At 38.7% G+C, this 27,117-nt stretch overlaps 1 protein-coding gene across 1 annotated transcript in view; it reads right to left on the bottom strand.

Moving 5' to 3' along the window:
• LOC140163021 (probable JmjC domain-containing histone demethylation protein 2C) overlaps window positions 1-27,117 on the bottom strand; it is a 285,573-nt gene that overhangs the window by 86,423 nt on the left and 172,033 nt on the right. Inside the window, 1 exon segment of the mRNA XM_072186361.1 lies at window positions 19,724-19,805. Coding sequence (XP_072042462.1) covers window positions 19,724-19,805 — 82 coding nt within the window.

The raw sequence follows: 27,117 nt of genomic DNA, 5'->3' as shown, positions 1-27,117 counted from the left end.
ACTGGCCAGGCCATCGAAAGACCTGTGGCTACTGGTCTTTGATCAAGTGCTTAAGCACCCAAGGGTCCAAGGTTGGAATCCCAGGGATGCCAAGTAACTTATTTGTTCAACATCTTTCCTTTTTCTTTCCTTCTTTCCTTTCCGATAGCCAAAACCAGGGTTAATATCACTCAAAGCTTAAAGTGCATTAACTTTATTAACATAGAACAAACATTGGACTCTTCCATTTGAAATCCATACACCCCCTACAGAAGATACAACCTTTATCTTTCACACAGGGGGTTGATAGACTTCAAAGTCCCCCCCATCCAGGTAACTCAATTTGAAATACATACTCCCTGTTTGAAAGATTATGTCTTCCAATCCTATTTCCATTTTTCCAGTAGACCTACAACTTGTGCTAGGAAGGAAATCAAGTACACAATTAGTATAACCAGGATTTCTCCTACAATGTTTCCTGCACGTTAGTAGCTGGCTGACACAGTTATTCTCAATGTCAAGATCAATGGCTGCCAACATTTCAGCACAAATCAGAAGTCACCCAATGTTCCTCTATGCTCTGCATGCTAGCCATAGACTTCAACATTAAAGTCATAAAATTTATGAGATATTTTCTCAAAATATCAAGAGCTATCTCCAGAACTACTGAACCAACACTAGGCTTGTTTGTACTCATTTTAATCAATATTCCATGCCGATTCATGAAAATGTACAATATTTTTGAAATTTTAAAGAAAATTTGGAACTTGGTCATCTGCAGTTGACCAAGTTGCCCAATTTTTGTTTGCCTTTAACTATTTGGTTTGCAATGTAGAAAAAACAATGCAAAGTCATGAGGGTATATTCACACAAATCCGGACAGTCCTGATTGCCAATAGAAGAGGTCAAATTATTTGCTACCTGATTGTGTACAGGAATCGCACCTTGTGTAAAGACACCTCCCAATAATTATGTGTTCTGATGTCACTGTCAACTGAGTCTTTTCTGCTGCTTTGATATTAATGCAGGGTGGCAATTCACTGCCGCATATTTATCGGGGAAATCGGATGTGTGGAATTCACCAACGCACCTTTGGTCATACTTCAGAGGGGATATGTCATGGTATTTGATTTCGTCTCATTTTTTCTTCTTCTCTTTTCTTCTCTATTGGATGTAAAACCATAGGTCAACTTAGGAGCAAAGCTAAAAATAATTCCTTGTAAGTGTTACTTTGTGGTTATACTAAGCAGAAATGTGGAAAAACACCATTCATTCGAACCAGGATATAGGCCTATTACAATTATTGGTCACAACCTGTAGGAAGCTCCTGATGATAATCAGAGTTCTGACCATGAAGAAAACAAGGCCTATTGGTGTTAAGAGTTTATCAATATGGCAGATGAAGGAAATCCTCCATATTAGTGCACTTTGAAAACGGAGAAATACTGTATCAATGCGTAAAGCCAGAATTCTTATGGTAGGTTTTATTTTCACACATTTTGCAGTTTGACATAGGTCTGTGACTGAATTCAACAACCTGCGTATGAGCTTGATATTATCATTAGGGCGGCCTACTACATGAAGCTCAATGACTTAACTTAATTACTGAGAAATCAACAACTGCCAAATCATCATCATCAGCCTGCGGAAATGTTAGTGAACCCTCAACCGGTAGAATATCACTATCTGTATGTGAAAATAATGGCTTAACTCTCTTCAGAATTGTAATGACTTTGGAATAGGCACGCTAAATGTATAAATAAGCCTAGTATTGGTACAATTGTTCGTAAGACAGCTCTTGATATTTTGAAGAAAAAAATCTCAAAACTTTGGACTTTATAATAGCCTATGGTGAGCATACAGTACTTACATAACCACACAAAGGAAACCATTACAAGTTCAACTTTAAGTCAACACATCCTTTTCTTTACTCAGAATTGCAATAATTTCTCTTTGATTACATATACTTTCAGTTTCTGTGTATATGGGTGGAGTACAAGTAGCAATTTATGGTAGGTCTGAGGGGTGCTTGACCTACAGGTATGTGTACTCAAATATTGAGACAAATTAAGCTGACACACAAAGAGGAATGCATCATGGTACCGGTGAAGTGGTGGGAAACACACAAGGCATCTCCGACCAAACGCCTTAGAAGAGTGTTAGGGTTAATAAAATAATGAGCCTCAACCCTAACAAACCGTGGTCTGCTACAAAATATACTGCACATAGCCACTGTGCATGCATACATTCATCCAGCTGATGCAGTGACATAATCACCCCAAGTCATATACCCATGGTTATATTTGCTAGGCCAGCGAAACACCAATGACTACCAGTCACTAATGTAGTGCTTGGCCCATGAGGAGTCCTGGTTTCACATCCTGACTGATGGAAACAAATTCTTTGTTCATTCCTTCTATGTTTTCTGTTCGCCAAAAAACACTAGCACCTTTAGGGTTATTGGAGTGCTAAAACTAATGGTATATGGTCATTTTCACGGTAAAGGGTGTAACTTTGGATTTTTAACATTTTAATCCGTAGTGTTCTAATAAAGCCACAGAATTCCATGATTTTTGGCCACATAAGTCATCTAGTTAGCAGCTACCTTGGGTAGCATAATCAGCTTTGGGAGTTACTGCGTTCAGTTTTAGCAGGCTTAAATGTACTTAATATTGCCATTTTGAAAAACTATAAAAAATAGTAACATTTTTGTAAAACCCTGTGTTTTCTTCAGTTAGTTAATGGATAATTTTTCTTATCCTGAAAGTACAGTCATATGTTCAGTAAACACTGCCACATTAGATTTAATTGTGAACAGCCCTGTATTTTTGAGAACCGGACTTCGATATTTGTCGTTTCGGAGGCTTCATTTTCCGTTAACAATTGTTAACAAACTTTGTGGGTGTAGCTTTGGTTCATAATTCTTGGTTATTTCTTCACTTCTTCTTGATTCATAACAGTTGTTATCTTAACTTGAAATGGGTAACAAAAATTGGTAGATTTGCAAGCTTTTAAAATTTTTATAAAATCTTGACTTCAAAGAGCCGTTTTTCCGTTAACTTTTTGAAGCCTCCGAAACAAACTGTTCAGCAAGCTTGTGCAAATATAAATAAAAGAGCTCATCAAATCTATTTATCAAAATGTAGCAAAGTAGATCCTCAAGTCACATGTTTTTAAATCGTGGAGATATATATCACCGTTTGAAAATGGGACCAAATACAAACTTTCCGTTAACAATTGAAGCCTCCGAAACAAATGAAGCCTCCGAAACAACAATAAGATTAATTATCATCTATGCATATCTAAATTGGTGTGTTGCATACTGATATCTACATTGTAATTATTACTTGATATGTGCAGAATGTCATAAATTTAAAAAAAAATTGACATTATGGTTAATGTTTGAAAAATAAACTGATATCCAAAAAAGCCTGTTTAGGAGGCTTCACATGCAAAAAACACCATACTTAACAAATGGGTGAAAAAATTAACATGTGATAAATCTACAATATCTGCCGCATAGAATCATTGATTCAATACACACAAGAAAATAACAGCTTAGATGATCCCAACACTGTTGTTTTCAAAAAACTACTTCTGCAATGTTTAACAATTGTTAACATGAAGCCTCCGAAACAAAAAAAATGACTTGCTGTGATAATTTAATTTTTGTCACAACTGAAATTCAATACTTAGAAGCAAAGCATGAAAATTGGTAATTGTGATATTTTTTACCTATTTTTTTTTTATGTCAACTTGTAGTGGTTAGCCAAATATTTTACTTTTATGATCACCTGTGTTGTTAACTGAAGCCTCCGAAACACAAATCGCTTGAATTGCCAATTCTAAAAATAACTCCAATTTCTGTGAAACTTGGCTGGGAGGTTCCTTTCATCAAGTAGTATTTGTACATGAAGTTAGACATTCACATTATTTTAGGAACCCAATTAAAACTTAAAAAATATGTTTAAGGTTTGGAAATTTCCATTGTAAATGACACTTGATGTTAAAAATTTCAAAACTGCAATTACAAACATAGCAAAACATGGTATAAAATTTAACTTATATCTGTTGACTTACTTTGGAATGGGATTTCACATGTATTCCAGCTTTCATGTCATAATTTTCTGAGGTTATGTAAAATACATTTTTCTTAGATTTTAACCAAAATGTTATGGAAATGTCAATTTTTTTTATTAGAAATCAAAAGGTTTAAGCCTTGAAACATTATTTTACTGGAATTTAAGTTGCTTCTATGCATGATTTCAGCAAACAGAAACATATTTAAATGGTTTGAAATTTTGACCCAAAAAATCAAAAGTTACACCCTTTACTGTGAAAATGACCATATAGTAAATGATGGGAGATCCTCCTGAGATCTACTAATAATGAGTAATATCACAATATACAGGGTGTCCCAAAACAATTCAATGGTAAAATCTCCATATATGGCAAAGTCTCAGCTCAAATTGGTTGGTTTCATACACCAAACAAAACCTGACAATGAGAGCAAACTCCATATCAAAACAATGTGGTAATAATCATAAATAATGTCACTTCTAATAGTGATTAGTAATAGTACATTCAGAGTGTTATGCTTAGCAAACTATGAAAAGGTCATATCAAAAGGTCAAAGGTCAACTTATCTAGACTAGTCACTAGTGTAGTCTCTGTCACAAACTATTGAACTTTTTCTAGAGCATAAATTTAGAATGATAGGGACCTGAATGCTATTTCTGGTCAAAACAAATATATCTGGCCTATCAGAGTAGACTATTTGAAAAGAGGCATTGTTCACCACCTGCCAATTTGTCTTTACTCTGTTTCAGCTATATCACTTCTCCCAGACATCTAATATGAACTTGACCTCTGGGATTGATGCTGTTCACCAGTCATCATCCTAATTAAACAGACTACTGCATTTGAACTTGTTTGGTTTATACAGCTGAAGGTCAAGGAGACCCTAGACTGAAAACCAATGAGGAGGTCTACTTGACTAGCCCTAGCATACATAAACATTGTCCCACTAGGCAAGTATGGAGGGTCTAGTCATCCTTGACTAGCACTTGTCCCAGTATGAAGGCTAGCAAAGGGACCAAGGTTAGTCCTGAAAGTTCTAACCCATTTCCCTCCTCTCCTATCCTAAGCTTACACCAAACAGTATGTTTCTACTAAACATCTCGCATCATTCCCGATACTATTGATATGCGTCAACGTCAACTAGGTCATTTCTTCGGTCCTGCTAAAGGGGGTAGACATTAACTCACGGTGCATAGGAGATCCAAATTGCAGAAACACTTTTTAGTGACATTCAAGCAGGTCAGATTTAGATTACATCACCTGGCATGACTGCGCTTCAAGGTCAGATTTTGAATGCTCGCACTGTATTGGAGTAGGTTAACTTCCGGTGTCACCCGCAAAATAGTCACCCGAACTGTTTCTACTTCGAACGTTACCGCGTATTCCCCTAGAGGTGTTTGGCGGATTCACTCACATCACCGCGCATTCACCTTCACAAGATCTGTTTCTGTTGGGGCCATTACCGCACATTCCTTGCATCATCCCTCAGCAGAAACACGCTGTATGTGACTTCTGGTGTACGACCCACTATTCAATCCCCCTTAAAAGGTGATTGATGGCAAGGTTACCCAACATCACCCTTCACAAGATCATGTCAAACCAAGAAGATGAGAAGAATCAATGCATATATGTAGGCCTATAATACTGCATTGTCTCTAATAAACGCCACTGGGGCGTTGCATTTTTCCAAAAAGGGGGTGCATTTATCAAAAGGGTGGGGTGTCTATTAGAGGCAAATTTTCAACAATAAAACATAGGCAAACTCCATATGTAAGCTTATAAATATAACTGTTAGGTGACCCCTGGTGGCACTTCCTGTACTTAAACTTCAGGGTTGCAATGCTATTTTTGGCTATCTGATCGTGATTGGAAAGCTTATTTACTCAAGAAGCATGAACATTTTTGCAATTTTAAAGCATTTTGGTCGAAAATATGAGGGGGGGGGGCGTATTAGAGGGGAACGTTAAATAGAGACAATATGACAGGTCAAATTAAATTGCTACTTAATCCTATAGGGAGCCTATGGTAAACATTGTCTTACGAAATATAATTACCTTTGAAATACAAGATATCAAATTATTCCACTCCGTCAGTAATCCCCCATCACATGTATATTTGCTCACTGTATAAAATACAGACTATCTGTGCTGTTAGTCCATCAGCTCCCTTTGAAACTACACATCATGTATGTATGTATATCCCGGCATTCTACTGTATAATCCTACCATTAATAGTGCTTACAATTAGTCCAATTCGGTACTATATGTTTGCAAGACTATCACAGAATAAATCCATGCATTCTGCCCATGTGTACTAACCTTGCTGTATAATATCCAGAATATGAGACTAATTCATGCTACACACTGCATGTCCTGAAGTGCTCTATACTCCTGGCAATCAATTTCATTTGGTACCTAATATTTTAGTGCATGTATACCCACAGTCTGCATGTATAATATCTGGCTGTATAAAATCAACTATATTAGATGAATTCAGGATACTCACTACGTCCTCTGTGCTGTGTACAGTAGTAACTCCTAGCAATCAATTAGATTTAATTTATTTAGTCCACTTGCATTTAAATTCTGGCCATGTCAGCTTGAATCCAATCCAATAATAAGGAGCTACTCTAGTATAGATAAATCACACTCAACCTTACAACCCCTTGAGGAAGCCAGGCTTGACAACTTGGAAGTGAACCTACTGAGATTTTTCAAAACTGCTACTTTTTTGCGCTCAATATATTTTCACGGTTTTCACATTCCAAACTATCACAACAATTAACTCCTTTTGTGTAGTATATAGGCCTATAGGTCAATGTTAGGAAGTTGGTGATCACTAATTTTTAAAAAACAATTGAAACAGCTCAAAATTGGTAAAGTGTAAAAATAAATGTAATCAAACATTTCCATTTTCTCCTTAGATTTATGCAAAACTTGTTTACTACAGAAAATCTTGCATATGAAATACTGACTGACTACCTCCTCCATAGACTTCACAGTTCTCACCCACGCTGTGAGATATTAGGTAACTAGATCAAGCATGCGTGGAAGTCTACTTGTCTGCATGCAGCAACCCATATGACCTGTATGGAATGCCAAATGGGTCATATTTACTGAAGCTTATATTTCCATCCTTCCTTAATTGTTAGTTTCCCATCTGCAGGTTGGATAATTAGTACATTTACTAATGGATTATAATAATACAAAATCTATCTAAAACAGGTTTCATAATTCTGCTCTATTCGTAGGTTTTCAACTGCCATTTTTATATGTCTTGTGAATTAACCAAACTAAAGCACACAATTGTGTACATGTATGTACTTCACCTCACAGCCTTATATTTCCTCTGACAACAGAAATCATGGTGAATTAAAGGTTAAATGCTATAGGGCAATAGATTTCTTTCAACTGCTGGTGTGTGCTGGCTATGGTACTTACAAACAGCAGGTTATAACAGCTAGAATGAATGCCTACTGATGCACCTCACTCCAGTTGCTGGGATGGAAGGCATTCTAGTCCTACATGAGAGGACTTAATTTTGAGCACTGTATCGGTGTAAGCCGATCTCACTTCTTACCATTATTAACAGCGAGTTAGTACTTGTGGTCAAAGTGATAGGAGGATGGCACTTGGGATAGGGTGTATGTGTGCATTTTGTTTTTTTGGGGTGTGTGTGTATGGGGGAGCTAACCTGTGGGGGTGTGTTTGTTTTTGCCAGCAAACAAGGACACACACTCGCACTTCACATTCAAATCGCGGACCACCCTGCAATGGGGGACCGTCCTCGGTTTCTGGATGCCTGCAAACGACCGCAAATGCATGTATAATGTATTTGCGAAATACGACCTCTATCGGTATATAAGAAATAACGTCTGCAGTTGCTAGGTTAAATTCCATACACACAAAAATACACAAACAAAATGGCGGAAAACGTCCTCGGTATATCGCTTGAGTACGGATTCAGACGACCACGTGTGCATGGTCCTCAACAGCGTCCACGTTTGGAGGCGATTACATGTGGGTGTGTGTTGGGAGCTTACTTGTGGTAGGATGTAGGCCCCTATTGTGTTTGGGGGACTGACTAGTGGGGATGTGTATGTGTATTTGGTAGAACTGAAGCTTGTGGTAAGGGTGTGGTTTATTTTTGTTTTGTTTTGGTTTTGGGTTTTTTTTTTGGGGGGGTTGACTATGAGCAGCACTTTCAATCCAGTAGGATGGTAATCCTCAAACAAATATGGGGATGTGCCACAGGACTGTGGAATTCTGACATTCTCCATACTAATATGCCCTACCTGCTTTTCATATTAAAAATGCACCCAATTTTGTCACAATTTGGTCCTTTTTAGGGGAGAGAGAGCAAAACATGTGGACAATTCATGTGAATTCATTTTTCCAGTTCTGGAGGTAGTTTTTAATTGACTGCTACATTAATTAGCTGCCTATATCCATACCATAAAACAGCACGTCATCGTGAGCCAACTATTTATACACCATATAGCTCCACAGTTCACTTGAGCCTAACTAAATAAATCGGCCAACAAAAGATTATGGAGCCAGTTTACTTTATCAGCCTTATTGTCGTTGTTGTCGGTTTCTAATTTCCGCACCCGTGAAGAATTGAGTGGCCTTGATGTGCACACAATAGCATGGATATCTGGGTCACGAGACGATGGATTGGACAAACTAATTCATATTACCAACCAACATGATATAGTAACAAAAGGCTCAGTTCAATAACCTCAATTCAACAACCATTGCTCAAAGGTTCACCTCATGTTGCTGGGTATGAGTTTTAGTACCCAATACATTCAAAGGGTTGTTGTATGAATGCACACACTAGTTATTGGGGTTTGAACTATGTCTTTGGAGACTGGGATGTTTGAAGTGCAATGGCATGAATGAAATCAACACCATACCATAATGGCTGGCAAGAAACATTCACTAAACATGTGGTTGCTAGAATAAAGGCAATTCCAGTTGAAATCCATACACCCGCAAGACGCAACTTTATTCAGGAAGTGTGAATTGCATTCTATACGAAATTTAACCTATGTGAGAGATTCAGGCCATGTCTTCCATGGGGATGCATGTGTTTCAACTGGAATCGCCCATTCATCTAGCACACAAGCTACATTAATGGACTCTACTGTTGGTTGGTTCTACTTTAAGTTCATGCCATGAGGTTGTTGACCTGACTGAGGAAACACATCTCTGAAGAAAAAAACAAACTTGCTGTTCTCTTATTTTGAAACCTAGCTGTTGTTGTCATTTTACACATTGTAAGAACCATGAACCTTTCAGGGTCTATGTTGAAACCATGCACTTTAAGGTGATGAAGAATTGTTGGCCAATCCAACTCTGGCCAGGGACATTTGGTACAGTGGTATTACCAGCAATTATCATGATTACTGAAATGTTTATACTAGGATTTGGGGATTTGGGCAGGTGACCTTGTCCTTACATATCCAATGTTTTAATTCACAGGTCTGGACCTTGGTGAGGTATTCATGTACACCAGTCAGTGATTTGGGTAAATACTGGTGACATATTGGCACCATATTGAGTGACTTTGTGCAAAACCCTATAGATAGGCTGGGGTGGGATAAACACTGTAATAGGCTGGGGGATCTCAATTACATTTGGTCAAAGGCAGCAGGGGGCCAAACTCATAATTTGCAAAGATCTGTGTTTGAGGGCCATACATACACCTTGTATACCATACATTTTATAGCTGTTCAAGGGTCCACCATTGTTACGCATGCTAAAATCTGGTCTGTGTGCCGCACATGGCCCATGGGCTGCGTATTGAGAGCCCCTGCTGTAGGCTGTAGCAATAACTGATAATATAAAGTGAAATCTCTTCATTGTATTTAGATCAATAGATTACAATTACATGTCTAGTTGAGTGTTTGACAGAGAACTTGAATAAGAGACATGTTTGGAATATGACAATTTGACCTTTTACTAAAGTGAGTAGTGGGAGATACACAGCCAGCCAGGCTGTGAGAATGAATATGTCTGACATTTACATGGTCTGAACTGATGGAGGCAACATTAAAGGAACACTTGATGACTTATTTCAATTTACTCAATATATGATGGCATACAGAGATGTCTGCAAGTTTCAAAGTAGCAGTGGATAAAAACAAGGAGTTGCTGGTGAGCAGATCTAATGAGGACGGACGCCAAAGCAAATCACAACAGGCCGAGGGGTTTGATGCCGGATGTGGGGGCCGGAGGTGGGGGCTGGGGGGTATATCTTATTCTCCCAACTTACCAGAATCAAATTCGGGTGGTCAACCTGGCTACAAAGATTTATTGTGGTTTGATTAGGGTACAAACCTGTTTTGGAGCCTGTTTGGGGGGGGGCTATTTACTGGACCAGGGTAATCACAGCTACAATGTAGGGCCGATGCAATGTAGCATTGCACACACACCATGGTCGAGGTTATCACTTTATATATGATATATGCAGGCCTATAACTCTTGTTTGTAGTTGTTTGCCAACAGGAATGACAGGATCTGTGGTTTACTAAACTAGGGGCTTCAAGCTTTACTCTTAATTCCAGGTCCTATTTGTTATGGTTGATGATGTCATTGTTTTTGGCAACAAACAGTAGCAGACAAGATCACAATACACCAATGAGCAACCTCAACTATAGAAACTAGCCTCTTTACTACAACATACTCATTGAACTTTGCATGCAGGTATTGTGTTAAACACATTACCCTGGTCATCTTGGAAGCAATATTTGAATAGAGGTCATTGACCTTTGCCTTTGAGTATGATGTAGCCTTTAGGGTAGACCCATGATCTAAAGAGTCAGGAAGGAGCCATGGCTATTCCTGTTTAGTCACTTCCTCCCCTTACTTGCTACCTTCAATTGCTCCCAAAACCGCATTAATAAGTTTCCATGTCGAAGTATAACAAGGGGCAAGCTTAATTAAGGGCCCACACGAACAAGGGTTGTTTTTTCCCAAAAATAACCAAATTTTGACCAGAACACCTAGGTTTCATTATCATTGAGGTATAGGACTTATTTATTTTTTCGGAGAAGGGCAGGTAGGGCAACTACTCGATTATATTTCTACATGTTCATACTACATACTCTGACAATTTTAGAAAATTCTTGACGAGTCCGTTTTTTTTTAAATCACATTTTGTTCCTAAAATGGGGTTATAAGCGCCCTCAACGGGCACTCTCTCCATAGGGCTACATGTAAAAACCAGTTATAGACAAATGGCCCTAAAATAAAACAGACTCGCCCCAGACCAAGGTGAGAACTGTATAAAGGTAATTCTCTCATGTTTAGGCCAAATAAAAAAATAAACATGTTTCACGTCCCCTCCCGCTTCCTTTTTTGAGGTTTCTTCAATTATATTTTTTATTTTTTGAAATTCAGTTATAACTTTTCAAAAAATATGTCTAGGAAGTAGAGATGCTTTCTACAGTCTTGCTAATACAAGAAACACTTTTGGAAGGTTTTGAGATAATTAGAGGGGGCCTACCTCTCAGAACAACAAATAAAAAGAGGCCTCCTCCTTTTTTCAGGCACTATTGTGTATGCTAAAATAACTACAATTATGGGTATTTACACCGATTTTGCGATAAAAAATAAAAAATAAAAAGCCCCCTCCTCCTCCTTTTATTCAAAAACCCGGACGTGAAACATGTGTTTTATTTTACTTGGCCTTATATGTCACTTCCTGCCTAAGTGGAATTTGTTGCACTTTTTGAGTTTCAACTTGCAGCTACCGCAAAAATAACAACACATGAATCCATTACTTTTTTACAGATCGAAAATGTACCTTTTCAAATTGTGACATCCCAGCCTCCGAATGCAATGAACATACAACAAGTTATTACTTGAAATCTTGTCACATGTGAAGGGAACCTAACAAGATTGTAAGCAATGCAAGGGAACCATGTTTACAATGCACTCACATGAACATGATTTTATCACACCTGGCTGGCTATCATTTGCAAATCCAATATTTGTGCTTGTTCTACATGTTCTACTTCAAGCCACAAACCTTATTATGTAGCATGTAGTATCGGAATAACAAAACATCTTCCCATCATGCAAAGCAAATAACCAAACCAAGCCACAAACCTTATTATGTAGCATGCAGCACCAATGGGAATAACAAAATGCCTTCCCATCATGCAAAGCAAATAATTAAAACAGACTTGGCTTCCCAACATGCATTATTTTAGTAATAATAATGCCAAACCAAATTATGTTGAGTTAAATATTCCGTACTGATGATTCTGTACTGACTTTTGAATGAAAAAAATCCTCCACTAGCATTCCCAAACACTAGAATTCCCAAACACTAGCATTCGCAAACACTAGCATTCGCAAACACTAGTATTCGCAAATTCGCAACACTAGCATTCGCAAGCACTAGCATTAGCAAGCACTAGCATTCGCAAACACTAGCAATTCGCAAACACTACTTACACTAGCATTCTCAAACACTAGCATTCGTAAAAATTCAAGTAGCAAAATTGTTGCTGGTGTTTATTAAATTTGAAATTCTTATTAAAATACATCATCACATTAAATTTTCCAGACCAAAATAGCTCTGAGACAAGCTGTTAATTTTGTTGGGAGAACACATCAGAAATGGCCCTTCAGCAAATTACTTTGACTGAGTTTGTGAGGTAATTAATTCTTTGCAATTTGCAATTTTTGTATTTTGCTGATGCTTTATGAACAAATTACCATCCTATTTAGCCAGAGAATGTATCGTACTCTTCCCAGAATCCTTTGCAACATTAGACATCACCTCTTTACATCAAATGACACTCCCCAGACTGGTTAAACATGGGTCAAGTAATAAACATATTTTGCAAGATCTGCATGTGCTCCGTTCATTGAGGTCCTTTTTGTCACTATCAACGCATACTACACTACACTTTGATTAGCTCATAATCAGAAGACAATGCTCGCAAGCAAATATTCTGTCGGTCCAACATCCGGGCTATCTCTAGTCTCGGGCCCAAACTGCATATGGCTCACGGTTTGTTGTGAACAACAGAAACCGGCTGTGAAGGAGGCTACATAGCGATGTTGCTGGAGTGACATTCAATTTCGGAAAAAACAACACTCGACCATGGAATTTAATTTTTAAGTTTGTCAGTATATAAACGGTAAATCAAATAAGTTTCTTCCACTCTGAAGACTTAGAAACGGTTGTTTGATTCCAATGACTATTTGCGATCGAAATTTACATAACACCAATGACAGAAATCATCAACAAAAATCGAATCAGGGACTTGTTTTCACTCGAACATCATCAACCGGAAGTGACGTGACACGGACCGTCAGAATATTGATATTAATCCACCATGTTATAAGGCCTGCCGATTACGAGCTGATCAAACTGTAGATAGCAAATCCATACAGAAAATTGCACCAATGCATTATGTGAACACATGATTTGCTGCACACCTACTCCAGAACAAGTCTGCAGGAATACCTAGAAATCAACTATTATGTTATTCAATGAAATATTTACATCCGCAGAACAGTCAATGCTCCAGATACATCATGGATGTGTCGCTACAGGGAATAATTTTATGATGCAAGTATTTCTCTTGAAGCAAATGATGTTACAGAATGAATTCACCACACAATGTAATGAAATAGGCTATTCCAGTTGAATTCCATAAACCCCCTGCGGAACACATGATCGTAAGTCTTCCACTCAGGGAGAGTGAATATCAAATGGGGTTACCTGAATGGGTGACTCCATTTGAAATCTACACCCCCTGTGTGGGGGATTGCATGTCATGTCTTCCATAGGGTGTATTGATTTCAAACGGAACAGCCTAATACAACTTCTTGTTTACTAGCATATGTGTACATCCATATCAAAACGATGCACTTGTCGGCTGCTACATGTGTCTCATTTCACATAATAGCTAGGAATAAATACCAGACTCATATCAAGTGTAGGTCACTTGGGTGGGGTTGTGGGGGGGTGCTTGTAAACACCACCAATTGGGAGCATTGTCAACAACAGACAACTGGGGGGGCATCTGACAACTGGGGATGTCCCCTGTGGTAGAGATTATTTCTGAATACACCCCACCCATATAGAAAAGCTCAAAAATGAACACAAAAAAACTGGGGACAACAACCTGTATTATTTGTAACTCAACCAAGTGTACACAAACAGTTTATTTTGATAAAGCACATTTATTTGCATGTTGAGAATTCTGTGACTTATGACATTTTGAAAGAAAATTGATAGAACATAGTGAGCCAACCAGCCAGCTGTGATATCTAGAGTAAGCTATTGTGTGGTAATGTGGATAGGCAAGTCAGTGACAGCTACTAAAGCAATGGACTTGAAGTTGTAACTATGAGTATGATGTATAAACCCAGTACATTGACCCATACTTTACTTGGCAATGTCAACATGAGAATGTGCATTCAATATGATGTGTTTGGAAGTCTTGAAATAATACCCAGTGGCAGCACTAGATCCCATGATTTTATAATATTATTTTTTAATTTATTCAATTATTTATGATCTTCATCTATGGCGTTGTCTTTTTTAAGGCAGTTCTTGTCTTGGGGTGGGGTGATTTCATTTGTTTGGGTGTGGAATACCAGGATATTTCCATAAATAAGGGACCAGGCTTTATAGGATTTTAGGACTATACATTTTTGTAGGCGTATTATCCAGGCGGGCAATTATGGAACCAAATGGCCAAAATATCATTGATGAAAATAATATCTGCAAGATATCAATATATCGAAGATTGACGTCTTTAACTCCTTTTTTCACAGGGACTAGGCAGTGGTTCTTTTGTGATATTTAGGGGGAAATTGCCCTGCAGCCCCTGTGTGAGCCCCGGTATATATAATGCCAGAAAGACTACACAAGTCTGTATCCTTCTAACAAGGGAAGGGGTCAATGTACAGCCGTGTGTTGAATTCTGCTTCTACTGCAAGTTGTTCCAACACCTACGTATATTCATTGGTAGCATATATGGGCCAGCATGATCTGTTGATAGTCGCCCACATTGGCAGACACTGAATATTACATCCACACTGGACTATTCCAATTGAAAGCCATACACCCCCTGTGGAAGATGTGACTTTAATCTTCCATACAGGGAGTGTGAATTTGAAATGGAGTTACCGAAATGGGTGGTTCCAAATGATAACACTCCCTGTGTGGGAGATGGACGATAACCTTCCATAGGGGGTGTATGGATTTCAACTGGAAGAGCCCATTTCAAACTAAGCCCACTGTAACACACAGATCATTCACCCTATGCCAGTAATTCCTAAGAAATCTGATTCAGACTGCGCTACACTAGTGATATATTATTGAAAAGCATTACATGTATTGCATTTCAGGACAATCTTGTTGAAAACACTTTCTCTTGATGAAAATAGAGGCTTTTGTAACATCAGTATTTGACACATTTCACAAAATTTCATCAGTTGTGCTGTCACAATAAGGAGGAAACGGGAAAAGTGATCATGTCTGAGAATCGAACCCAAGACCTTGCGAGACCTGCGCTTTAACCACCTGACCACTGTAAGCACTACTTTCGGGCTGTTGCCTTTTATAGTATACTATCCAGAGAGGTTGCTTGCTAAAGCGCTTCAGTTGAACGCCTCGCGCAAGCACTCGGCTATGAGGGCCACAAATTGCGCCTAAATGAGGACAAGTTTCTGTGATTACTTGTGATACTCCAAATCCATTTCTATTAGGGGAGCGTTTTATTCGAGAAAACACAGTAACGTATAAATGTTTTGAACTTGGTTTACTGCCAAAATACTCTTCAACATGCTCAATTGGCCTAAATCCTTGAGGTAACACTACTATTTACGCTCCTACAGGCATCTGTGTTGCATCATGTCGGCCATTTTGTAGTCCGATTCTTATCCTATAATACCCAGCACACACGTCCCTTGTAAATGCCACCTTTTTTCATCTGCCTTGTTTGTGTGATCGGGCTGCTAGGCTGGCAATACCCAGCACACACATCCCTTCAACTATCTATCTGATAGCCTTGTAAATGCCACCTTTTTTCATCTGCCTTGTTTGTGTGATCTTTATCGGGCTGCTAGGCTGGCAATCTTGTTGAGACAAAATAATTTGTCTGACATTTAGAGAGGCAAGAATGGAATTGTTGTAGCTGCTATAGCTCCTTCTTGATTTAATTGAACCCTACAGGTAAACTGGAAACAACATGTTCATCTATGCAGGGCGCAGTTCTTTAACCCATATACATTTGCACATTCATTGAATGACCTTTGAAAATTTGGGTACAAAAACTCATACTCTGCAACTTGAGGTCAAATTTTGCACTATGATTGTTTAATTGAGGTTATTGAACTATGCCATTGGGATGAGGCCATTGTGGTCCATAGTGACTGTGTGCTGTTACATTGAGATATTCCATTTACAATCCATACTCCCTTTGTGGAAGATTTAAGTAAAGTCTTCCACATAGGGGTATGTTTTTCAAATAGAATTGGCTATGGTTAATAATTTTGAAACCATTACTCCCCCTGTATATAGGCCTATCATCTAATAATCATAACAAACCCATAATCTGATTGGCCGATTTTGCGTCAAAATGTTGGTTGGCGCAGACCGGCGCTCTTGAAGGGAACACAAAGCTCTGATGTCGTTGATTAACAGGGCGCTCTCATCAATCAGAGCTGAAAGGATGCCGAACTACTCTTGGAAGCTATAAGCCCCAGCCACTGACTAAAGCTCCATCCTGACTCCACATCGCAGCGCGATGCGATGCTTTGAAAACATCGCAGCATCGCGTGCTGAAATTAAAATGTATATTCCAGTTTCATCGCGCGATGCTGCGATATTTTAAAATCATGTGGGGTCTGCATCTCCTTTTATCCTGCTGACCTTGATTTTCCAGCAGCCAATCAGAAGCATGCACGGTTGCGATATCGCAGCGCGATGCGAAAAAGTTGAACAATTTCCAACTCCACCGAAATTTCCACCGCACTAAGAGAATTTTCACCGCTGAGCTTGTAAAAACCTAGCTCAGATTATAGGTTTTATAGCATCGCATCGTGCTGCAATGTGGAGTCAGGTTCAGGCTTAAGAATGGCAAACTCTCACAGCAGCTATTGCAGTTTGAATATTTGAATCTTGACATAACACCATGCCCTACATATATATCCCAAGCTAATATCTCAGCACTGTGCTGTAATATCTGTGACACAATAACACTAAAATGAGTTGTATGTCACACAATATCAATTTCCTAACTTGCATTTCACATTCTATCCATTTCACAAGGATCCACTTCATGCTCATCTATCAGGCACAGTTCTTTAACCCCCATACATTTACACAATCATTGAATGACCCTTGGAAATTTGAGTGAAAAACTCATACTCTGGAACTTTAAGTCAAATTTTGCACTTTGATTGTTTAATTGAGGTTCTTGAACTATGCCATTGGGATGAGGCCATTATAGTGTGCATGATTCCTGATATTTGAGAATTTCCCATGCCACAGACAACAATACAAGAATATCATTACTTATTTTTGTCTTTCCTCAGAAACATTCACAGCGACAAATGCATCATCTTGCTCCATAGCATCACATATTTTCTTGTGGTTTTTCTTGTGCTCTAAATCCCACCGAGGACTTGAGGCAAATCTATAGCTTGTTCTGATTAAAATTGGAGCAAACAAATAGACTCATAACATCATGGATTGATACAGGATAGCGTGAACGCAGCAAATACGCTAGTTGTGCTTTGCGTAATGTGTGACTGACATTTACATGAATTTACGCCGGCGTAAGTTTCAAGCTTCATTGACACACGCAGTTATAAAAGACGAATAATTTTCGCCAATTTTAAGCAGAACAAACTTTAGACAAGTGGCGTGATCGTTAATAAAACAAAGGATTTGTCGCTAAAATCAATTTTTAGTTAATACAGGAAAATAACATGTTGTATTTCTTGACTATTTTTATCAGTTCAAGAAATATGAAAATTTGCATAATTTCAGATACTTGGATGAACTTTTTAAATATTCATGTGTAGTCTTGTCACTGTGAAATGGATCAAATAGTCTCATACTCATTTCCGATCGCATAGTTCAATAACCTCCTTTCAACAATAATAGCTCAGAACTCTGGGGTATGAGGTTTTTTTAGCTGAACTGCATAAAAATAGCAATTTTTTGGCCAAAGTGGATTCAAATTGACTGAAACATTCAAAAAATTATATTTGCAAAAAAAAATTCACATAGTTTTTTTTTCCAGATTGTTCAAGCTGTGATTGTTTAGGATCATTCAGCCTTACTTGGCTTGTATCTCCGCCCATAGAACAGGTTTAAGTCCGATGTATACTCCACTTCGCGAGAAACTGTGATGAAAAATTAATTCGCAGCTTCGCGCGAAGGCATTCATGTATACTTCATCAAAATATCGCCGAAGTTTAGCGAAGAATTGTTGCCCGCTCTGTGCTTTCATATAGAAACTTCGCTGGCCTACCCCCAAAAGTTGAACCAAATCCAACTCTCATGAAGTTTAAGAAACCTGCTCATGAAGGAAATTCCTTCATGAAGTCATAAAATTTCAGCTCAAATTACTTCGCGGCCTGCGAAATCGCGGTCGCGAAGTGGAGTATACATCGGACTTCATTCTGTCTTTTTGACACTTGAAAGAACTTCGTCCTGACAGATGAGCATGTATGTTATAGAATCCCAGCCAGCCAGCCAGTATTTTATCCTACAAGACATATATCCCTTGGCTACACTGCATACAACTAAAGTGGCACACTTCAGTCAAAGCAAAAACATCATGGATTTAACCACTTGTGCTCTGTTACCATGGCGATAGGAATATGCCTGTAGAAATTTGCCAAATTCAACAATTTGTCATGATTTTTCCTCCAATTTCATGAATTTCAACGTTTGTAAATTAATTAACATGACTGATGCATTCAGATATGCCAAGTGTTGCTTCTGTAAATCTGTAAGTAGCTTTGTGTGTGAATATATGTAAGGCCTGTCAGTATGTGAATTATGCATCTGGGTCATAAGGCTGTGGCAAGCTGCTAGTCCTACCACAACAGATGTGTTTTATCTGACAACTTCTGGAGAAGGCAATGGCATGAATCAGATTTTCATTGATGGTTCAGGAGATACATGGAGGGGTTTTAATCTAAAGATTCTTGGAAAAAGTAACACTGCTATCAACAAATTTACTTCAGTTGACAATCCACAGACACAACTCCCGTCCTCCCCTCCCCCCCATAAACGCATGACGCATCTCCTCCCCCACCCTGGGGTTGGGTGGTGATGAGTTAAAACTTAATACCAGCATCAAGGATCATCATCTGGATGTTCATGGATCTCTGTGTGACTCTCCAATACTGTATCATACATCACATGTTCCTCTTCGAATCAGCCCCCTCCCTCTTCCCATAAACACATCCCTTCCCCACCCTGGGGTTGGCTGGTGATGAGTTAAAACTTACTACCAGCATCAAGGATCATCATCTGGATGTTCGTGGATCTCGGTGTGACTCTCTAATACCGTATCATCTATTACAATATGTTCCTCTTCGAACCAACCACCTTCCCCTCCCATGCCCACATCCCTTCCCCACCCTGGGGGTTGTTGGTGGCAACTTACCATCATCAAGGAACATCATCTGGACATGTGCAGGGTTCTCTGTGTGACTCTCTAATACTGTATCATCCATAACAACTAGTTCCTGCAAAAAGCAATAAATATTAAGACAGCAAAATTAGGAAATTAGGTCTACGTGTATTTCTGTATGCTGGTCACAAGGGGGTGGTGATGGTGGGGCGTTATATTGGGAGTGTGAATACAATCAGTGGTGTGCATAGGTTTCAAAAGCGGGCCAGGGTCTTGATTCTCCTAACAGTTCAAACATTGTCAGCTCTATTCGCTCACCAAAATTGGTAGATCCACAATCCCTGACTGGGTGCATTTCCCTTGACTGAATGACAAAAGTGGGGGACTGTGCCCTCCCCCACTTTGTGAATGTCACTGAATACAATCCCTGTAATGCAGGGCCTGTTCTGCTCTGAATATGCAATCATCATAACATAAAAGGAACATTTCACTATGGTATAAGATATAAGATGTCAATATATTTAAAAAAAGAATATTCCTGTCTTAATCCATTAATTTTATGGTTTCATGATAAAACTCTACTATCAAATATTAACATTAGGCTATTCCAGTAGAAATCCATACACCCCCTATGGAAGACATGACCTTAATCTTCCACACAGGGAGTATGAATTTCAAATGGAGTCACCCATGCACTACCCCATTTAAAATTCACACTCCCTATGTGGAAGATTAGGGTCTTGTCTTCCATAGGGGGTAGCACTAACTTTCAGGCTCTGTTGCTATTAGTATACTACCCAGAGAGGTTGTGTAGCACTTGGTTGAACACCTCGCACTTGGTTGACCCGCTGCATGCTCGCCATTAGTCCGTGAGGGCCATAAACTGCGGCTACCATAGGGGGTGTATGGATTTTAACTGGAATATCCTATTATTCAATTGTCCTTTTATTAAATAATTTACTGTATAGCCATCTGCTTGTAAAACATCAATATTACATCAAATTTATGCATACAAATCAAATAAAAATATCACATTTAGGAAGCAATAAAGTACAGCTGAACTTGGTGTGATGGTCTATGGTTATGTCCACACAGAAAGCACTAACTCAGAGGGGTAGAAACCTTGAAGGTTCACTCAGGGGTTTTAACCATAGATTAGAGGTTTGACAGTTAAGGTTTGAACCCACAAGATAACTATGGTGAAAGGATACTTAGAGGTTTGAACCACTTCAAATCCCCAAGATATGATGAACTTCCTAAAGCACTTGGAGGAGGAGAGGTTTGTGCCATGTGGACACGGTGCAGTGTTTCATGCCAAAGTTAGCTGTACCATTGTGCTTAAGTATCTAGGCCTATACACCCTAAGGGATGCACCATTTGATTTCCAGGGGAGGGCATGGGAGTTTAGTGAGCCCCCCCCCCCCACCCCCCCACGAAAATCAAATGTTGCGTAGCTAAGCACATACTAGTTACTCAGAGATTTTTGCTGGTAAACCCACCCTGTGGACACAACTCAGTGATGTAGAATCTCATTTTGAGGTTGAAATCTTTCAAGGTTTACACTCATCTGAGCATAGTCTATTACGAGTCTGAGAGTCAATGTCACATTAATGTATACAGTGATGTATCACATCTGGTAAAGCAATTGAGGCTTTAATAATACACCAGCATCAACTGTCAATTTATTGTCTACATAGCCTGTATCACCATCATCATAATCATCCCAGGTGAAGAAATACTGTAAAACACTTTAGTTTCGCGGGTACTTTATTTCGCGAATCGCCGATATTCGCCATTTTCATGGGTACTTAATTTCATGAATCCAGGATTTTGTATTTCACATCAAAGTTTCCAAATTCTTATCTCTGCATGGCTAGAAGCTTAAGTGAAAATTAGCCTTACTTTGCTGGGTATTTCCGCCTTACCTTCCCTAAATTGAATGTTGGGATATCTTTAAAATGAAATATGGCCATTGTTTTGTAGGAAATAACATGCAAACTATGATAAAATTACGAAATACTTTTGCCCAAACAACCCACGGCATTATCATAACTCATCATGGGGGCGGCCATTTTGTTTCACAAACTTTCATTTCTGTCTCATAATTTGTTATTAAAATTACTTCTAAACATTTTAAAATATCTTTTTAAATCATAGAAACAATGAAAATAATATTTTGGAGCTTTGTTTAGAGTGTTATAACGTGAGAAAACAAAGTTCAAAACAAAAATAAAATGGTCTGATTGAACGAGGACGGGCATAATTGATTGATAATTGGTCATTATTTTCTATGCAGCAAATGGATAAACAAAATAGATTTCACGATTTTCTTGCGAGTTTTATGTGGAGGTTCAATGCTTTGTGAACTTATATGATCTTTATAATGATATATGAGGCTATTTTGATGATGTTTCAAGGTAAATAAATAATCTACTAATGAAAATTATGTCACATAGTCACAAAATAACTTTGAGGTGAATTCTGTAATGGAAGTTGCTAGAGTTGGGTTGTCAAATTCGGAACCAGTGTGCAAATTGTCTGTGATAAAATTAGCGAGTATTTAATTTCGCGAATCAAAAGCCCTCATGAAATTAGCGAAATTAAATACCTCGCATGAAATTAAGTGGTTTTACAGTAACTGCCAATCTGATGTTCTATGATATACTGAAATGTAACTCTCTCCAGTCGATTGTAGATGATAAGTTTTTAAAAAAATGTAAAATTCAAAAATTTCAGAATTGTAATTTTCATGACCATATTTGGAATATGCATGACAAATGCATTAAAATGAGTACAAGCAAGCCTAGTATTGGTTCAGTGGTTCGTGAGATATAGGTATTGATATTTTGAGTTTACAAATATCTTGGAACTTAGGACTTTTTACGTTAAAGGCTATGGCTACCACACAGAGCATTAAACTGAAATCAGACGTAATGTTTCCAATATTCGATACTTTTGATGTTGCTGAGAACAGTGAAATACAAAAGAATTAACGCATAAATTGTTCAGCAATCTCACAATCAATATGAGCGACGAGCGATTCGTTTCGCTGGATAGCGTCATATTTATCTGACTCATAATGCAAGACACTGTAGTATAGATTGCATGTAATGCCATTTGAGGTTGTATGCTAGCTATGACATCCTACAGGTCGTTCAACTGGGTTCTTGACTGACTATTGTATGTTAAATTCATGTTGCAGCTGAGTGTTCCATGGGATTATGTTTGCTCTTGGCACCCATTGGGTTATTTTAGAAAACACAGAGTATATTTCAAATAGATTTTTCAAACATCATCTATGTGTGTATCCTATATATTGATCATGTGATGCTGCCCTGTTTTATTTTGTTTGCTTTGTTTCAGTATGCTGTTAAAATAATATATAAGCCTACATAATTAGCTGGACATATCGAGGCTTATAACACCATGATCATGGATATAATAATCATCAAATGGCATCCATACACAGCTTCGCATAGCACCTATACCAAGTATACTTTGCATTATGTATGACTGGCATACACTTTTCATAATTGGATGGGCAATACTGTCTTCAGCCAAATTTCGCTATTCCAGTTGAAATCCATACACCCTATATGGAAGACATGATCTTAACCTTCAACTGAGGGTGTATAAATTTAAAATGGGGTTACCTGAATGGGTGACTGCATTGGAAATCTACACACCCTGTGAGGGAGATTAAGGTAAAAGCGCAGTGATTTAAAGCGCAGTGATACGCACAGGCACAACGCCTAGACATTGATCCACAAGCCTCAGCACACTTTACAGTAGGGCTGCTAAGAATACGCAATTGCGTTATTTGCGCCGCAATTTGCGTATTTTGGCTATTTTTTTTTTTTTTTTTGCGATTTTTAATTTTTTTTTCGCGGGTTTGGAGAGTCCCTGGACCTCACTCTAGGACAAGGACTCTCTAAATCCACAAAAATTTTTTTTTAACGCATTTTTTAATTTTTTAATTTTCTTAATTTTTTTTTTTTTAATTTTTTTCAAATTTTTTTTTTTTAATGATGGTAGCACTTGATGTTAGGCCCAGGGACTCTCCAAATCCGCGGAAAAAAAAATTAAAAAGCGCAAAATTGCGTTTTTTGGAAAATCGGGGTGCGTTTTTTGGCCTCCAAAATCGCGTATTCTTAGCAGGCCTACTTTACAGGTTGTCGCTGACCACTTATCAGCCCCACATCATTCCATAAACCATTTAACAACAAATCAGCAACTTTGCTGCTACAAGAGCGCACACCCTACACATTCCACAAAGAACATTCTCAACCAGGATCAGCTCCCGAGTTTACGTGACGGGTTACAACGAGACAATTAGCAGTAAGTTCCTTGTCCAGGGAATTTCAAGCTAATTCAATTTTACCATAAGAGTGTACTAGGCACCGCCAGCGTTTGAACCCGCAACCTCTCGCACTGTAGTCGAATGCCTTATTGATTGAGCTCATTTGACTGCTATGTCTTCCATAGGGGTAGCCGGGGTCTGTGACCCTCGAGCGCGAAGGATGTATGGGTTGCAACTGGAATAGCCCATTTCTGTTGGCTGACACGTTTACCTTTCACATTACATACATGACATATCATACACTGTTAGTTTGAATACTCTGTTACTGGAACTAGGTCTATCTATGATAAGATGGCACATAACTTGATCATAGCTAGCCAGACTGGCATTCCAATGGCATTAATAGATTGCAATTACTGACACATGGAAACCTTACCCATGCTATATAGATTTGACATGCACACAGACAGTATTATTGCACCCAATACAAGCTGTGTTCACATTGTCGGACATACACCTGGCGGAACTCGGTGCAAGGAGTAGTGGCATGGTCAGCGTAAGTTCTGCCAGGCGTATGTCCAACAATTTACTCCTGAAAGTAGGGGAAAATCTGTAAATTAAATAAGTCAACCAACAGGACAGGCAGAGTGATATCAAGCTATAGCTACTCATTATCAAGACATTATGGCAATGGAAGCCTTACATGCCAAGAATGTCATTACACTATTAAGAATGTATCTCAAGGTGACAGAGTCCCACAATGCATCATGCTATGTCCCAGGTTCAATTCCTGACTTGTTGGGTTACTGGCTAGGTCACCTGGTCAGCACCTTGTCAAACGCCTCAACCCCTTGAAAGATGCCTTATACCCCCCTGTCCCTTTCTTAAAAAGTCCTAGCTATGGTACTGAGTCATATCACAGCTAGATGACAACAAAATTCCACTACATGGTCTTAACCCATTAACATTTATGCATCTTGAGCTCAGTGACAACATGGAGATAGAATATCTTCTACTTCATGTTGACACGATACCACAAGTGCATTCCCTTCATAGCAGAATGGATGACCTACACTCTATGCCAATTGGATGCCTGACCAGATTGCTTTTATGCTTTGCATGCTGGCTATAGGCTTCAACGGAAAAGGAAGTTACGAGATATTTTCTCAAAATATCACAAGCTATCTCTAGAACCACCAAAAGCATTTTAATACATTTTGTCATGATATATATACAATTCTGAAGGTTTTGAATTTTTAAAGAAAATTTTGAACTTGTGGACAGCCTGTGGGGATTAACTCTTGTAATAGTCATTAGCCTATTAACAATGCATGTTGAGCTCCTGACATGAAGATTACCACAAGCAGATTCTCATGCTAGCAAACTTGATGACCTACTGGATGAAAAGGTTGAGGGACCATACTTGGGTTAATGGAATTACTGGCTGGAAATGAATACAGATGCCACACAATGTAGCTAAATTGTATACAGTTCAACACACGCCTAAGGCTTATAAAGAAGGGAAAGAGGCCTACTATTTAATATATAGGGCTGGGGCTATCAGTATTGTTCCAAATCGGTCGCACCCCCCAATTGGCAAAAGTGTACAAAAAGTCCCAAAAATTATAATTTGCGAGCGTAGCGAACCAAAAAAATGAGTTTTTTTACGCTTTTTTGGTCAAAAAAGGTCCAAATTTTGGGAAGAAAGTCCACTTTTCACAAAATCGCCCCCCCCTGGAAAAAAGTCCACTTTTTCAAAATCACCACCCCCCAAAAAAAAAAATCCTGCGTACGGGCCTGGATCTGCATCATCGGCAACCTTTACCGGTAGAAACACTTAGGCAATGATTCGAGTTTGGGAAACAGCACACCTTGGTTGATCTTTGAGTTTTTCCCAATTGAAAAGTCCAGATTATTTGATATCCCTTTGGCCCTTCACAATTGATTTTGAGTTTACTGTTTCTGTTGGTAGGCCTAGTACTTGATGAGTTGTCCTCCATAGGATACTGCAAGAGTATTTTAACAGGTGGTGGTTGGTCACAAAATATTAAGGGGGGTGGTGGTAATGCTCTTTTGTAATCTTTTACTTTATTTATTTATTTATTTATTACTATTTAGCTTATATTGTGGGATGCTAAGCCCTCAGATTGATTCACATGATTCAGGCAGACACAATCCTAAAGTCCGATGTATACTCCACTTCGCGACCACGATTTCGCAGGCCGCTGAAATTTTACGGTTTCTTCGCTTTGCGGAGAGTTGGATTTGGTTCAACTTTTGGGGGGTAGGCCAGCGAAGTTTCTACAGAGCGGGCAACAATTCTTCGGGATACTCGGCGATATTTTGATGAAGTATACATGAATGCCTTCGCGCGAAGCTGCGAATTAATTTTTTCATCATAGCTTCTCGCGAAGTGGTGAAGTGGAGTATCCGATGTATACTCCACTTCGCAAATTACTTCGCGGCCTGCGAAATCGCGGTCGCGAAGTGGATTATACATCGGACTTCAATCTGGTCCTTTGAACCCATACACTATAGCAAACCCTTTCTCACTACTCATCATGCTATCCTGTTCACCTTACATGACCTTAACCACATCTATGCCATCCAAACAAGCAGATTAGCCAAGTCAAGACAACCAACCATAAATCAAATACTCTAATACTCTCAACATGTCACAACATAATACTCTAGCTATAGTCTATTCAATAAAAGGTGGAACATGATTCACAGGATGCATTAAGTCCGATGTATACTCCACTTTGCCACTTCGCGAGAAGCTGTGATGAAAAAATTAAGGCATTCATGTATACTTCATCAAAATATCGCCAAGTATCGCAAAGAATTGTTGCCCGCTCTGTGCTTTCATATAGAAACTTCGCTGGCCTACCACCCAAAAGTTGAACCAAATCCAACTCTCCGCGAAGCGAAGAAACCTGCTCCGTCAAGGAAATTCCTTTGCGGAAGTCGTAAAATTTCTTTGCGGCCTGCTTGAAATCGCGGTCGCGAAGTGGAGTATACATCGGACTTTAGACAGGAAAGGTAAAATGGGTGGTAATGTCATGTTCCATCTTTCTCTAAATGATCTTGTTCAACAGAAGTATGGTCTACCATGAGCAGAGTCCAA

Source organism: Amphiura filiformis, chromosome 10 (assembly GCF_039555335.1).
Source record: "Amphiura filiformis chromosome 10, Afil_fr2py, whole genome shotgun sequence".
NCBI lineage: Eukaryota > Metazoa > Echinodermata > Ophiuroidea > Amphilepidida > Amphiuridae > Amphiura > Amphiura filiformis.
This window is presented reverse-complemented; position numbering and strand designations above follow the sequence as displayed.